General features: G+C 35.8%; 3 protein-coding genes across 4 annotated transcripts; 1 reads left to right on the forward strand and 2 right to left on the reverse strand.

The window, feature by feature from the left end:
- The first annotated feature begins 301 nt into the window (after positions 1–301).
- Positions 302–2675, forward strand: LOC106294446 (protein SAWADEE HOMEODOMAIN HOMOLOG 2-like). The gene is made up of 9 exons (XM_013730001.1): positions 302–497; positions 773–858; positions 936–981; positions 1087–1219; positions 1403–1478; positions 1600–1651; positions 1742–1885; positions 1963–2082; positions 2221–2675. The coding sequence occupies exons 1-9, from the start codon at positions 444–446 to the stop codon at positions 2476–2478; spliced, it is 969 nt and encodes a 322-aa protein (XP_013585455.1). The 5' UTR covers positions 302–443; the 3' UTR covers positions 2479–2675.
- Positions 2676–5790: 3115 nt separating this feature from the next.
- On the reverse strand, positions 5791–10531 carry LOC106294444. 2 transcript variants are annotated; one of them, XM_013729997.1, is made up of 13 exons: positions 10375–10531; positions 9857–10242; positions 9261–9335; positions 9055–9162; positions 8816–8938; positions 8594–8719; positions 8373–8516; positions 7868–8284; positions 7652–7786; positions 7234–7449; positions 6897–7157; positions 6691–6819; positions 5791–6616 (listed from the first exon to the last, which is right to left on the reverse strand). In XM_013729997.1, exons 2-13 carry the CDS (start codon positions 10049–10051, stop codon positions 6032–6034), a joined length of 2514 nt encoding a protein of 837 aa, XP_013585451.1. In that variant the 5' UTR covers positions 10052–10242; positions 10375–10531; the 3' UTR covers positions 5791–6031. The 2 variants fall into 2 exon arrangements, with proteins under 2 accessions (XP_013585451.1, XP_013585450.1); XM_013729996.1 differs by having other exon boundaries at positions 9857–10379.
- A 2424-nt stretch (positions 10532–12955) lies between these two features.
- LOC106294448 (putative F-box protein At2g02030) lies at positions 12956–13783 on the reverse strand. Its single transcript, XM_013730002.1, has one exon. It carries the CDS (start codon positions 13728–13730, stop codon positions 13041–13043), a length of 690 nt encoding a protein of 229 aa, XP_013585456.1. The 5' UTR covers positions 13731–13783; the 3' UTR covers positions 12956–13040.
- Positions 13784–15256: the final 1473 nt, after the last annotated feature.

Consider the following 15256-nt stretch of genomic DNA (forward strand, 5'->3'; position numbering starts at 1 on the left):
CCTAAACCCTAAACCCTAAACCCTAAATCCTAAACCCCACCCTTTAACTCTAAACCCTAAGTTTGTGATTTTTGATAAAACATTAAGTGCTATTTTTGTGACTTTTTACTTTGAGTGCTAGTTTGGGAACAAAAACTTGATTTATTGCTATTTTTGTCTTTTTCTCTAAAATAAAAAAAAGAAAAAGATCTAAATAATACTTTACCATATGGAGAAGATTTTATTTCGTACTAATATTGGGCCTATAAAATGGGCGTTTTACAATCCCGTTTTTCTATATATATATATTAGAAACCGGGTTGGGTAAAAAACAGGTTACGTTTCGTTGTCGTGCGAGTCACCGGCGTTGCCTGATTCACTGGCAAATTCAAAAATTTAGTGAGAAAATCTCCGATCGTTTTCACTTTCCGCCACCAATCGTTTTCTCGTGAGACGAAGCTGCGATGGGTCGGCCTCCAAGTAATGGCAGTCCGGCGTTCCGGTTTAACATGGCTGAGGTGATCGACATCTTTGATGTTATTCTCTTTGTAATTGAGTGAGAACTAATTTCTGGGGAAGGTTTTTCCTTTTTTGGTGGTTCATGATAGGTTTATTTTATAAAAAATACTGAGTTTTTATCGATCAATTCAGTTTTCATCTTGTGAAAGTATAGTACTTTCTATCGTTTTGGTTCATAAGTGTTTTCATCTCTATCTGTTATATAGTTATATTCCTTTGTGTTGAAGAAAAGGTTTTATCATGTTTGCTTTAGCTAATCTTCTGTGTTGATAAGGTAATGGAGATGGAGGGAATATTGTTACAGCATAATATAGCAATGCCAAGTCGACATATTCTTGAAGATCTTGCTGACAAGTTTAGGTCTCTACTCCTTCCTTGTAGCTTTGTCTTAAAAAGCACTCGTGTTATATCATATAATAAGTGGTTACCTTCTTCAGTGAATCAGTGGAGCGGAAGGGGAAGATTGTTGTGCAGTTCAAACAAGTAATGTTTTTTTTTTCTTTCAGGATTTTTAAAGTTTTTTTTTTTCTAGACAAGGGACTGTTGGAATTGCCTCTTAAGAAGGTGTTGTTTTTGTATCCATCACAGATATGGAACTGGTTCCAAAACAGGAGATATGCTCTAAGAGCAAGGGGGAATAAAGCTCCTGGGAAGCTTAATGTGTCTTCTTCCATGCCGCCCGGTGTGGATTCAACAAATCAGATGAGAAATGTGCTTTCAGGTATATTAGGTGCCTTGTACTTGCAATCAATTCAAATTGACTGAGAAGCTTATTCATTTGAATAAGTTTCATTGGTTTTTTTTTTCTCTTTCATTTTGAGTTTCTTATCCATAAGTCTAGTTCAGTATGGGGCATATTTGCATAGATGCCATTTTTGTAATTGCTTACTATTTATTCTCGTAGTTCCCGGTGTCATGAGGAGTGATTCGTACAAATCTTACTTGGAATTTGAAGCCAAATCTGCCAGGGACGGTGCATGGTAATTTACTTGGATTTGATTTTCAGTAGTTTTGGCTGACTTATGATACTTTTCTTCAACCTCATTACATTTTCCAGTGTTAGTCTCTAATATGTATCTCTTTTGTTTACTTACATTACAGGTATGATGTGCATAATTTTCTAGCTCATAGAAACTTGGAGACTGGTGATCCGGTAAATTCCTATCCAGTTTCTAGTTGACTACTTTGTTCTTTCCCTTGTTCGTTTTGCTTATAAACATATCTTTTCTGTTGGATATTTCAGGAAGTGCAGGTTCGATTTGCGGGTTTTGAAGTTGGAGAAGATGAATGGATAAAAGTCAAGAAGCACATAAGGCTACGATCACACCCATGTGAAGCATCAGAATGTGTTGCAGTTCTTGCTGGAGATCTCGTTCTTTGCTTCCAGGTTTAGAACTATGGTTTCTTAGCAATCAGTGTCATGTGAGTTTATCTCTGACTAGACTTTTGTTACGACATCTTCAGGAAGGTAAAGATCAAGCTCTCTATTTTGACGCCAAAGTTCTTGATGCACAAAGAAGAAGACACGATATAAGAGGTTGTCGTTGTAGGTTCTTGGTGCGTTACAGCCACGACCAGTCCGAGGTTGGACGCTCATCTTTCAAGCTATCTCTAACCATTTTCTTACCTGTCAGCTCCGTTTTGTTTCATGGTTTAAGAATCTGAAGCAAAACCCTCCTCCCCACTCACCTATTTTTTATTTCTTTTCCGTTATCCCAACAGGAAATCGTTCCCTTGAGGAAGATTTGCCGGCGGCCTGAAACAGATTACAGGCTACAGCAACTTCACAGTTCTTCCAATGACTTTGGTAAGTCTAATCAGCTCCAAAAACCCGCTCCAGACGCGGCTGCAGCTCCACAATCCAGCGCATCAGTTCCCATTGTTGTACCCGAGAAGAAAGATCCGAGTTTGATCTCCGCTTCAGCCACTTCAGTTCAACCTGGCTCCAATGCAGCCACTGTCCCCGCTGGTTCTGCGTAGGCTATCTGCTCTATCCCCATTTTGTGACCATATTCACAGTCACTAGCTAGAACTGTAGAGGTTAACTTGGCAGGAGCTTTTGTAAACTTACAGTATGACCAAGTCATCTAAAAACACTATCATGCCATTTTATTTAATCCTTCATGTATGATGGAATGATTATGGTCTAGTCCAGCTTATTCATCATCTATTGATGGTTTACTCTCTTGAACAAACAAACATGCTTGCAAGTTGTAACATGTAGATCAAGATTATTAATGTGGTGAACTAAACATAGACTAGAGAACCATGAAATTGAATGCTTGTGTATTTCTCAGACTAGAAACAGAACAACAGCTTTTACAAACAATTACAAATGATTTAGTTGCTACTTAATAAGAATGGAAATAAAAACAAACTTACAGATGATGGTTTCTACCTTCTGTAACACAAAGGGCTGATCACATTCTCTTTGAACATTTTACCCAATGCCCTACATTCTATCTTATATACACCAAAGATTGTTTTTGTAGGTTGATCACAAACCAACTACACTACATCGGAGCTAGTAATCTCCGGCTATACGATCCACCTCCCGAACCTGACCTAGACCTGGACGGCGAATGAGACGGGGCTTGAACAGGGGACGAGTTAAGAATCTCCTTACCAAGATCTTTAATCTTGTTGATAAGCAGCGTTTGCTCTTGTCTGAAGCTGGACCAAATACTCTTCTTGTTCATCCTCCAAGCGGGAAAACTTGGCTTATTAATGGACCTAGTATTAGATTCGAGTTTATTATGGTTTCTGAGTTAACATTAATTGCTGATAAGTGGATTGGCTCTAACGCTTTATATATATTACTGAAGGTTCTGTTAAATTCCTGATGTGAGATATTTTATTCCTAAAACCATCCTCGAGATGATGACTCTTGTTTTAGAACATTTATACTCGGTCGAGTGAGTTCAGTAAAATATTTATACCCGGTTGAGAAGGTTAATTAGAAAAGTTGGATGAATTAGGCTTTTAGGGGTTTTTAGGATATACACTTTGATACCATATTAGATTCTAGATTTATTATGGGCTTTCAAGTTAAAATCAACTAGATTTTGATCCGCGCGTCCGCGCGGATAATATGTTATACATTTTTATAAATTGTTCATTCACATTTCTAAATACATAGGTTATTTGGATATTTTTTATATTCCTACACATCATAACCGAACTCACCCGACTCGGCCTCCGCTCATAAATTTATAATATCCAAACGGAGCCTAATTTTAAAACCTAAAAATTTTGATACATGAAAGAACTGATTCATACTTGAACAGAAACCTAAATACTAATGTCTGACTGATTATGTAACCGAATAAAAATGTTTTCTTAACTAGTTTGAATTTTTATCACGAAATGGAACAATTACATTCAAACCTTTAAGATTATTATGGTTAACACGTAAAATATATATATGATACCAAATTATTATGATAAAGTTAATTAGTAAAGTAGTTATGAAGAGTTAAAATGGAGTATAAAAGATGTAATAAAGCAATTAAAATACGTAAATTCTATTTTACACTTGTGTAATAAATATTTTCGAATTATTTGAAAAATACAATAAATGAAGTGGTTAAAATTAATTTAAAAGGAATGATGAAGATATTAGAAGAAATCACTTAAAATTAAGCAAGTATTGTTATGTACTTCAATTCTAATAGAATAGATCGGTGATAAGTGGATTGAGCATAATCCTTTATATATTAGTTAAGATTTCATTAAATTTTTAAGGTGAGATACTTTATTCATAATATCTATTGAATCTTGTTGATCAACATGTGGTTTTAGAGTAATTTTGTCTTCTTTTAGGTATATGTTGACTAAACCTAGGGTTTTGGTTTTCTAATTTTATATTGTTTTTAGTTAATTTAATCATGGAAAATTGCTGAAGACTCGGGTCAAAACGAAGTAGCAAAGTTTGGTTTGACATCCAGTGGACCACTGTGTCGTCTCTGATGAATCAATCGTATCAATCATGTCGAAATCGATATGTATATCTTGTAAGTAATAACGAGTTTTTTTAGTACAGTTTTTGTTATGTTACTTAATTTGATGGTTACTATTGTTTTTTTTCCAGATGAATCCTAATAGAATTGATTCCGCCTGCCACTTTGAAATCGGTCAAACCTTTGAGTTCATTCAAAAAAATCAAAGTATTAATTCTTTAGTTACTTATTTCTTTTATTCTATGTTAGATCGCTTGGTTAAATACTTAATTCTTCGTTCTTTAATTAGAAGTGTGGTTATGGTTTTGTTTTAGACTATTTTGAATAACTATAAAAAGAAAAAAAGAAAGGAAAAAAGAAGAAGAACAAATAAACTGGTCTATTTTTCAATATTTGAAATCAAGAATGTTTCTTGATAATCTTTATTTAATTCTTTATGTATGATGAATAATTATGGTCTAGTCCAGTTTTTCATCATATGCTGATGATTATCTATTTATTGAACAAACAAACATGCTTTTTAGTTGTAACATATTGGTCAAGGTGAGTCATTTAGATATGCAATTAATTACAATGGATTACTAGTTGATAACACTCACACTTGCGCGAGATGAGTTTTTAATAATAATGTTTGATCATAAAAATCTTAATGTTCTGTAATAATTATATATTTATAAAGTATAAAATCTATATAACACGCGAGCATGAATATAAGGTTGATAAATAATGTATGGGACCATAGTTGTTGATAAGTTCTTATTTTAATGTCCACAGTTTTAAATTTCGGCTTAAACTAACTTGCCCCATTACTAATATTTTTTCCCATAGAAAAATGATATGGAATTTTGATTGTGTGAGTATGAACTAGACATGAGATAGTGAAATAATTGTATGTCTAGAGAATCACTGTTTATTACAAGAAATCTATACTTACTATATAAAAAATATATAATCTTTTATGGAATAAAATATACTACCGATTCAAGCTCATTTATGTAACAACATACGTAACATACAGTATATCAATTTGTGTTCCTTTCAACATACAATTGCATTTATCAATTTTGAAAATTAATTGATAACATTATAGTCTTGTATTAATGAACGGTCCATGCAATAAATATGTTGTAATATTCTAGTAACATAAGATTTTTTAACTAAAGGGTGTGAGGAACACTGAAGCTGACACCTAAACATTGAACTAAATGTTATAATTTAAAAAAATGTTTCTCTTTAATATATAAGATCTTTAAAATATATGAGATTAATGCGGTGCACTGAACTTAAGACTAGAGAAGAGAACCATGAGGTTGGAATAGTATACAGCTTCTCTAGTTTCCGTAAATTATTTCTCAGACTAGAAACAGAATAACAGTTTTTACAAACTATTACAACTGCTTTAGTGGCTACTCAATAACAATGGAAATAAAAAACAAACTTACAGATGATGGTTTCTACCTTTCTGTAACACAAAGGGCTGATCACATTCTCTTTAAACATTTTATCCAATGCCCTACATATCTATCTATATACACCATAGATTGTTTTTGTAGGTTGATCACAAACCAACTACACTACATTGGCGCTGGTAATCTTAGCCGGCTATACGATCCACCTCCCGAACCAGACCCGGACCTAGACGGCGAATGAGACGTGGCTTGAACAGGGGACGAGTTAAGAATCTCTTTACCAAGATCTTTAATCTTGTTGATAAGCAGCATCTGCTCTGTCTGAAGCTGGACCAAATACTCTTCTTGCTCATCCTCCAAACTCTCCAGCTCTCCCAAAGCTTCACCAAGACCTTCGAGATCTCCATCGTCGATCAAATTCTGAAACTTTATCATCACCTGCTTCATCTGGTTAGACAACAAGAGCGCTTTGTTGAACGGAGAGCTAGAGTCCGCGCTGGCTCTTCTTGGAGCCTCGGTGACTTTCCTCGTGACTCTCACACGGATCTCTCCACGTGTCACTCCTTGGAGAGGTATCCACTTGTCGGCTGTCTCGTTTGGCTTTAGCCGTTGGTATTCCACAACGCAGTTACCGATGCTTGAAGTTGGAAGCAGTGTGTTATGGTCTTTGACGTGTAGCTCCAAGGAGCTCCCATCATCTGGGAACTCCATTGTCTGATTCCATTTGGGATGCAATGTCTTGTAAATAACCTAAAGAAAAACACACAACAACAGTAAAGTTTTGTCTTATGTCTCTATTGAGTCCAAATCAGTTTCTTCATTACCTTTGTCCTCTGTTTCTTCTCTCCGTACTGAACCCTGACGTAAGGATCACTGGTTCCTCTAAGATCCGCAGCCACGAGATCCCGCGCTTCAACAAGCACCAGTTCAATCAAGCCTTTACTAGAATCCGCCTGAGATTAAAAGATAAAACATCAAGGAAAAGAAGAGAGAAAAAAGAGTGAGATTTGTTTTCTTCAAGAACACTTACTTCACTATACTCAGGACTAAGAGCTTCGATCAAAAGCTCTATCTCTCCAGAACTAACTTCTTCAAGAGGAACCCATATATGCATTTCGCTGTTACTAATCCCATGAAGACTCAACGTAGCTGTACCGATGTTGTCAGTGCCAAGCATCTCTTCTCTATAGCATTTCACTTTCAGATATTCTTCTCCTGCCAACTCCTCAAACTCAAACTTCTGGTTCCACACACCCTCTGCCGCGTTCACCGTCTTCGTTTTTTGTATAGTCTATTACACAAACAAGAAGAATATTAAACAAAAAATAAACTCACTTTACATGCAGAGTTACGCAGTGATTACTTACTTTCCCATACTGCAACTTGACATTAGCGTCGCATTTTCCAGTCTTAGAAACAAGAAGATTCTTCCCTGCTAAAACCGTGACGATTATCTTCCGACCGGTTTTCGAGAACAAGCTAGCCGATCCATCGAGTGAGTGTAAAGAACTTGAGTTAACACCGTTCAAGCTATGTGAGCCATCAGAGAAGTGCCATTCCTTTAGAAGTAGCCGCACAGTCAACTAAAATGAAGATAACAACAGTAAGGAGACGAACTTGCAAAGCAAATAACACAGTAAACGACCATAAAACAGTTTTTCTATAACGATTTTAAGAAAAAAACAATTGGTCTAGGCGCCTAGATAGTAATCCCTATAAAGCGTACCGATCACTTGAACACTGGTAATAAATACATAAACAAACTTGACTAGTAAGTATATATACCTCGCTGGAGCTAACACCTTCAAAGGGAACAACCATCTCAACTTCTTGACCACAGAACTCAGCGTGTTTAGCTATCACACCGTTATCATATCCGACGGCCCAAAACATTGTAGAATCATCGTTAACGTATTTGAGCTGTTACATTTGAATAGAGAAGAAACGTTCAAAGGCAACGAAATGTAACTACTTAGCAGTGTTATTGATTCATGTCATTACCTTAACTTCGCAGCTAGCGAGACTGTCGTATCTGACACTAGCAGGATTATTCTCGTAGAGGTTAAACTTAAGCGTCCCCGTATTGTCGTGTAAGATCATGTTGAACGTTGACTGATAAGCTGGATTGGGTCCTGTTCTCATCTCGCTTCTTCGAGACAGCTGTTCTAGCTCGACCTCCACGAACGTTTGTACAGGTTTGTTGCTGCTGCTGCCACCGTTACTACTTTCCGCAATGTCGGGACTTCTCGAGGAGGGGCTTCCGCGGAGGACGCTGCGATGAAGGTTGCTACCGGAGACTACTGTTACGTAGATGATTCCTCCTACTGCTGTTTTGTGAAGATCGGTGGCTGGTAATGAGAAACATCCTCGTCTTGGCTCCACCATCTTCTTGTTCAATGTTTCCGTTAGGATCTTCACCTGAAACGGGAAGAGAATAACGGTTTTACCCTTTTATCGGTTTAAAAAAAAACTAATATTATTTGGAGAAAATGTAAGAGAAACAAACCAGCCAAGAGGAGACACCGGGAAGCTCTGTGGCGGGAAGAGATTGGCCACCGCCACCGCCGAAAGCAACTCCGATTCTAACGTCAGGGTTAGATACAAAGGAATAGAGCATTGCTTTTCCTTCTAGAGTTGGTCTGATTAGTATCTGTAGAATAAATGAAGTAAGACTCGCAAGTTTCAACGAAAAGACTAAAAGTTTAGACCAATAATAGTTACACTTACATCTCCTTTGATGCAAAGACTGTTGACGACGATTCTTGCTGTTCTGTTAAACGGTTTGGACAACTTGGCTTGGAGCAAGATGCTTAGATCAGATGTGTCCCAAGTGAAATCTAACCGCAAGATTTTCTATACCGGTAGAGAAAAAAAGGGTAAAGTATTAAGTCAAAAGCCAAACCTTTTTCTTGGAATATTTGCAGTCAAAAGAAAATGTAGTAAAGGAACCTGTTCCCCTGATTGAGACCAACATGTTCCGTTGAGTCCCAGCAAAGGAGGACATGAGCCAAGAGAGAACTCCAACAACTGTATATTTTCTATTAGTCTTGATCTTCGTTGCCTCAACCGTTTCTGCGTTTTAGATTAAAAAAATAAATACCAAACGTTACACAATGTTTTAGAAGGAACCAACGGGCACAAAAACACATGTTAGGTAGTAAGAGCACATAGCTGAGAATGAATCTGACCTCTACCATAGAAGAAAATCTGAGAGAGAGTTTTTTGTTCATGAAGTTTAGCCAAATTTCAGACAGTAATTTGTTCAGCCATTGGCAATGTTCCAATGGAGTTATAGTCTGTACACAAAGACAATCAAAGGAGTCTTGTAAAAATGGAGCAAATGTAACAAAAGTTTCCAGGTAAAAAACAAAACGAGGGTAACAGAAAGTCTCACCGAAGCATTGAACACGTTTTGCTTCCACTTCCTGGTTAGATCTTCTGCAAGTATTGCCCTTTGGTAACTCCCATACTGCAGAGAAACAACATATGAACAGCAGTGAGAAAAAATACAAAGCAAGACTTAAACAGTAAACCTCAATATCCTAATTATGTGTGCATATGAACAAATTGACTAAAGCTCCTGAAAATTCACCAAGTTTAACATAAGAAACCTACACAAAACATTCTAGCGAGTAAATAGTAACATAAGTAAGCTTCAAACTCAAATATATATATATATATATATATATATATATATATATATAAAGATTGTCAGTCTTCCATGTCTAAGCAATTTACCATAACTATTTCGAAAGATCAAACACTTTTGGGTGTATATGACAAGTTTGTAAAAGTTAGGTATAAACAAAAAGGCATAAAGCCTCCAACTTTATCACAGGATTCTATAACAATATCCATTAACCATTAAATTAACCTTTTAAAGGGGCAAATTAAAACAAGAAAAAGACTTTATCTATATGTAAGCTTGAATCCCACACAGCAATCAAATACAGGAAAAAAAAAAAGGAAGTGACTTTTTGGGTGGATTACCTGAAGAGAAGCCCAAACAGCAACGACGAGAGGAACCCAGTTGGAGAAAGCGAAGACCCATCTCTCAATAGCCCAGAAAGCTAACACCAAAGGAACCAGCAACAGAAGAGAGTGTCTCTCCGCAACTAGATGATTGAAAAACTCTCTTGCAGCTTCGGTGTTTATGAAACCTTTCCTCTTTATTCTCCGAACCATCTTCTTCAAATTTGCTTCTTCAAGCTTCTTTAAGGATCCATGGTCAGAATCTGAAAGCCTTCTTGAGTTGAGCTTGGAATCTGAAGAGTTTTAAGAATAAAGAAAGAACTTTTCTTTAAGCTCCCAACAACATTTGATTTGTTCAACAAGCTTCACAGATCCACGGTGGGTTGAGATATTTATATTTTCTTCTGCACAAGTGGACGAAGAAAGAACAGTAAATAATCTGGGAAAGAAAAAAAAACTGAAAAAGTCTGTGGGAAGAAGTTTCGAATAATAAGAATGGGACTCTTTCAGACAAGAACTCCGATCTCCCAAGTTACCTGTCGGTAACTCTTAGCTTCTGGTAACGGATATTTAGACAGCATCAACTGTGTGACGAAAGAGTCCTCCCATAATTTCTGCCTTTTTCTAATTTATTTACGACAAAAAACCTCAAAGAAAGACTTTTAAAAGTCTTCTTATGTTTTATATAAATAAATCTCTTTTTTTTTGGCAATATAGAAATACAATCCAATGATACCAATTTACGTTAATTTTTTACTCTGCCAAAGTATAAGACTGTAGTCATAAAAAGTAAAATAGAATCAAACGTGGTAATAATAATATTATTTAAAAGTTATTAAAATACTTACTGTATGTTTTTTAATTGCTTATCAGGAAAGAACAAAAAAACTTAAAAGAAAGACTGTAAAAGACTTTACAAACCATTGATGTTAATTTACTATGCCATATAAAAATAAAAATATTTTGTGTATGAAAATTGAAATAGAATAAAACGTGGTAATAATAAGGGATATTATAAAAAGTATCAGAATACTTGCTGCTTTTTATCTTATAGATGAACACCACCTCGAATTGATGTTCTTCTATAAATACAATCCATTGTTGATATCAATATAATAAAGTTTACTTGGTCCCATGTCACAGAGAGAAATCACGACCGTTTGTAAATAGCAGGAAAAAGTAGTGACCGTCCGATATGCCTGCCGTCTGTTATTGACTGTTCACTTCACTGATCATAGTCTACACACCTTTACCGTTGATTTTTCAGATAACCTAAAAGACGCGTCATGGACCAGATCCGAGCGGCACGTTTTGCTCTTTCCTTGTTATAGTCTCTTCGTCAAAGGATAAAGAAATCTCTGAAACGTTTATAATTTCAGATCTAAAGACATGTGTATGTACTTCAAATCCAAGCAACACATTGTTAAATAACATTTTTTCTTCAACGCATTGGGTTAGATTTGAATTATATTTTATATTTTAGACGAATAGTCTTTGTTTAATAATGGATCTTAATCAGCCAACTCCAAATCTATAAACATTTGTTGTTATTAAATGAATGCGATTCGATATAACAGGTTCAGGATAAGTAAAGAGTCATTTCGCTCAACCCCGTAATTATTGACATGTTGTTCGTTTTATTTAATGCTATTGAAACTGGAGGTCCTTCCGTCAAAATCAGTGATTAATATAGCATGTTCTTATTTTAGAAGTTAGAAGTTAGAAGTTAGAACTAATAACACCCTGTAAGCACTAGTGAATAGTACAAACCACGTATATGCAAGAAATATCGATCCTAAAGTTTTAATCTATGTACCATCAGTGAATAGTACAAATCATGGCATTGTTTAATGAAAAACACAAGAAACAATATAAAAATGTGAACTAGGAGTTGCCAAAGTTAAAATGTGAACTAGGAGTTGCTAAAGTTGGTAGGTCGGACAGCATTGCTTGCTTGCTTGAGTGAGATATTAAAATACATACACACAACCTGTCATCTAGAAATTAGTAAGTATCAAAGTATATATAAAGAACAATTAAAATCAACGCATAACTGAAAAGAACTAAAAGTCAACGCATTGCACATTCCCATTTGCTTTCAAAATAGGGCTTGGAATTCGAGTGTTAAAAAAAAAAAGAGCTTGGTATTTGCATAATGCAAAACTGGTGGAGGCAATGGTGGATTAGAACAAATTATCCCCAAGAATTAGTACAATTTGTCTGCCATGATCCTTGTGTTGTCCCACAAATATGTAATGCATAGCTTGTCCTGATTACACATTTTTCATAATTCTAAGCATAAACTATACTGAGCAATTGCACAACTACAACAACATCCACCCCCCTCCCCNGAAGAACATCAGATAGTTTTAAACCTCGTGGGACAACACAAGGACCATGGCGGAGTAACCAGTTTGGTTTAGTCTTTATCTCGAGTTATCTCGGAGTTAATGTGAGAAAGAAGGGGATATGAGCTCTAAGAGAAGAGAAACAATTGGGTGAGATCTTTAGGATATGATACCATAAAACAACTTCTTTACTAGGTGTGTATTCACATAGTAATAGTGTGGTATTTACACAACTAGGATTTACTAAGATATGGTAGAAAACTGTAAGATAACAGAACTAAATACATACATACATCATTATCTAATATATATATATATATATATTTAAATTCATCATCTCAAAATGCTAGAGTTAGCGTATATGGGACGACGATCTCAAGCAAACCTTAAAAGAGCGATTAATTATCTCAAAGATGATAGCTTGAAGGCTATTCTCATGTTTAAACATCTCAGCATTTTGAGGTTCCTCCTTATACTCCACTAGAATGGTTTGTTTTCGCCTACACTCCGCTTGAAGGATATTCTCATGTTTAATAACTCCACGTGAAGGCTATTCTCATGTTTAATATCCAGCATTCATCACTTAGTATTCCTTTGATCACGTGTCACATGTTACCAAAGGCTAAAATGACTTTTTGTATAAAATTTTCAGTCTAATTAACCCAATATGCAAATACAGCACAAGAAGTCTAGTAACTAAGTACTGTTGATATCGTAGCAAGCATGATATTCATAACTTGATAATAAATAATTAGGTCATCAAAACATAAATAAGAAGTGCTCATTGAATATAAAAACACATTTTAATGTTACTGAAGAAGATAAATAGTTTCAGAAAAAAATAAAATAGAGAGCTAGAAAGTTGCATGAACTAGTGATAAACTTGGAAAATAAGGAATAGCCAAGCCATAGTAACCAGAATAATACAAATGATAAACAGTCGAGTCAGGATCAAGATCAAAGTCAACAAGGCTTTCTTGATAGGAAAGCGAGAGGACGACTTTATTGTTATCCCTGGAAATGGCCAAAGGTGTGAGAGGCTGTGAAGTGATACCACCAAACCAACAGGAAGTAGAATTCAAGTCAACTGAGAAGATTCTCTCCCACTTGTTGCATTCTTCAACCCTCCACCAAAACTCTTGCTTACAATCTCCCTTGAGCTCAGAAATGCAGAGACGACCGTTAAGATTACATAAACCAATTTTGTCACTAGAGGCATCAGGGGTAATAAAAGGTGGTGTTGAGGTGACTTGAAACATCTCTGTATGAATATCGAAAACTATGAGTTTGGTTTGTGTTGATGGGTATCCTTGTTCATCTCCCGTGAGCCAGTATAATAATCCGTTTGCACACGGTGGCCTCTGATTAGACAAGATTTGGTGATGATCAAGAGGTCTGGTAGTCACGAATCTCCATCTCCGTTCCTCTAAATCGAAAACCTCGCATCTTGTCTTCTTCTTCTTGTTCAAGGTAGCAGGATATATATTATATAGCCACACTATCTTATATCGTCCTGTGACGTTGTCTTTCCCAAATCCAAACATAGTAAATGATATGAATGGAACTGGAACAGGAGGCTGACCATCATCTTCAAGTCTCAGATTATCGACAAAACATAATCCTCGTTTGTCTAAAACCTATACAATTGGGCTTTAACCGAGTCCCCCAACTTCCGATTTCAACTTTTATTCTCTCTCTAAAGGGAAGAGAGAGAGATACTTTTTTCAATTTTAATTAAACGATAATTGTTATAAATCATATTGTGGATGTCCATAACCGGCTCAATACTAGAGAGAGAGAGAGAGAGTCGACTGTGAGGAGAGAGAAAGAGAGAATCGGCATCTTGCATTTTCCTTATTAGATTATGATTTGTACTCTTTTCATATTTGTATTTCCTTTCTTTAGTCTTTCTATTATTCTATGACTGTGTAATTTCCTATATATAAATGACTCATTATGTTTATGAATAATACAGAAACATATATTATATTCTCTTGTTTTACAACACGTTATCAGCACGATAGATTCTAAATCCCTAAGCTAAAACAAATCGCCTAAAACCCTAACCCTAATCGGCGAACATCCTTACCGGCAAACCATCCTAATCCCGATCGCGAAACCTTACATTTCGATCCTTGTTTGCGATCTGTTCCCGATCAGCTTCAGCTCAAGGCGTTCCTGATCCTAGCTCAGACGATCTCGGCTTGTTCAACCTCAGCTCGCAAACAAGACGATCCCAGATAGCTCGCGGACAGCTCGCGACCCGATCAGCACGTTGGACAGCTCGCGTTCCCGATCTCAGCAATCAGACAGCTCGCGACAACATCAGCTCGTGTTCCGATCAGTTCCAGCTCGCGGTTCAACTCTTTGGTGGTCCATTCAACCCTACTTGAGGTTAAGGTAATTCAAAACCTTAAAGAGAACCCATAATCGAATTTGATTGTTTGATAAAGAATTGAAACCATAAAATTATAAACCCTAATTGTATATGTGTTGAAATCAAAACCATAGGGTAATAGATCAAAACCCCAATGAGTAAATGGAAGCTCATAATCATAAGTTCGATACCCCAAACCCTAATCGAGATTGATTGTTTGATCAATTAAAATCGAAACCTTAATGGTTTTGAATCTCAAAACCCCAATGATCTAAGATCAAAATCGAAACTCTAATATCCATGATCCTAGCCGCATACATGCTTACTGCATGAATGCATGAAATCGATTTTATTTAAAACCCTAATACTAAAACACATTCGATTTTATAAACCCTAATTCGAAATCAAATTGATTGATTGAATGCATTAAAATCGAAACCATAATCTAATGCTTTGAATCGAAATTGATTGTTTGAATGATTGTATGTTTGGATATAGTATGTTAGCCTTGATTAATTAAAACCGTATTGAATTTGATCACATAGAAATCGATTGCTAGGATTGATAATCTCATTCTTGAATTTGGTTGTTTGAATTGATAAAACCGATTGAATGATTTTCAAATTGAAGTCGTATTGATTGTTTGATCGAAACCCTAATGTCTTGAAATTAAAATCGAATACTATCTTGTTT

This window comes from Brassica oleracea, chromosome C5 (assembly GCF_000695525.1).
Source record: "Brassica oleracea var. oleracea cultivar TO1000 chromosome C5, BOL, whole genome shotgun sequence".
NCBI classification, from domain to species: domain Eukaryota; kingdom Viridiplantae; phylum Streptophyta; class Magnoliopsida; order Brassicales; family Brassicaceae; genus Brassica; species Brassica oleracea.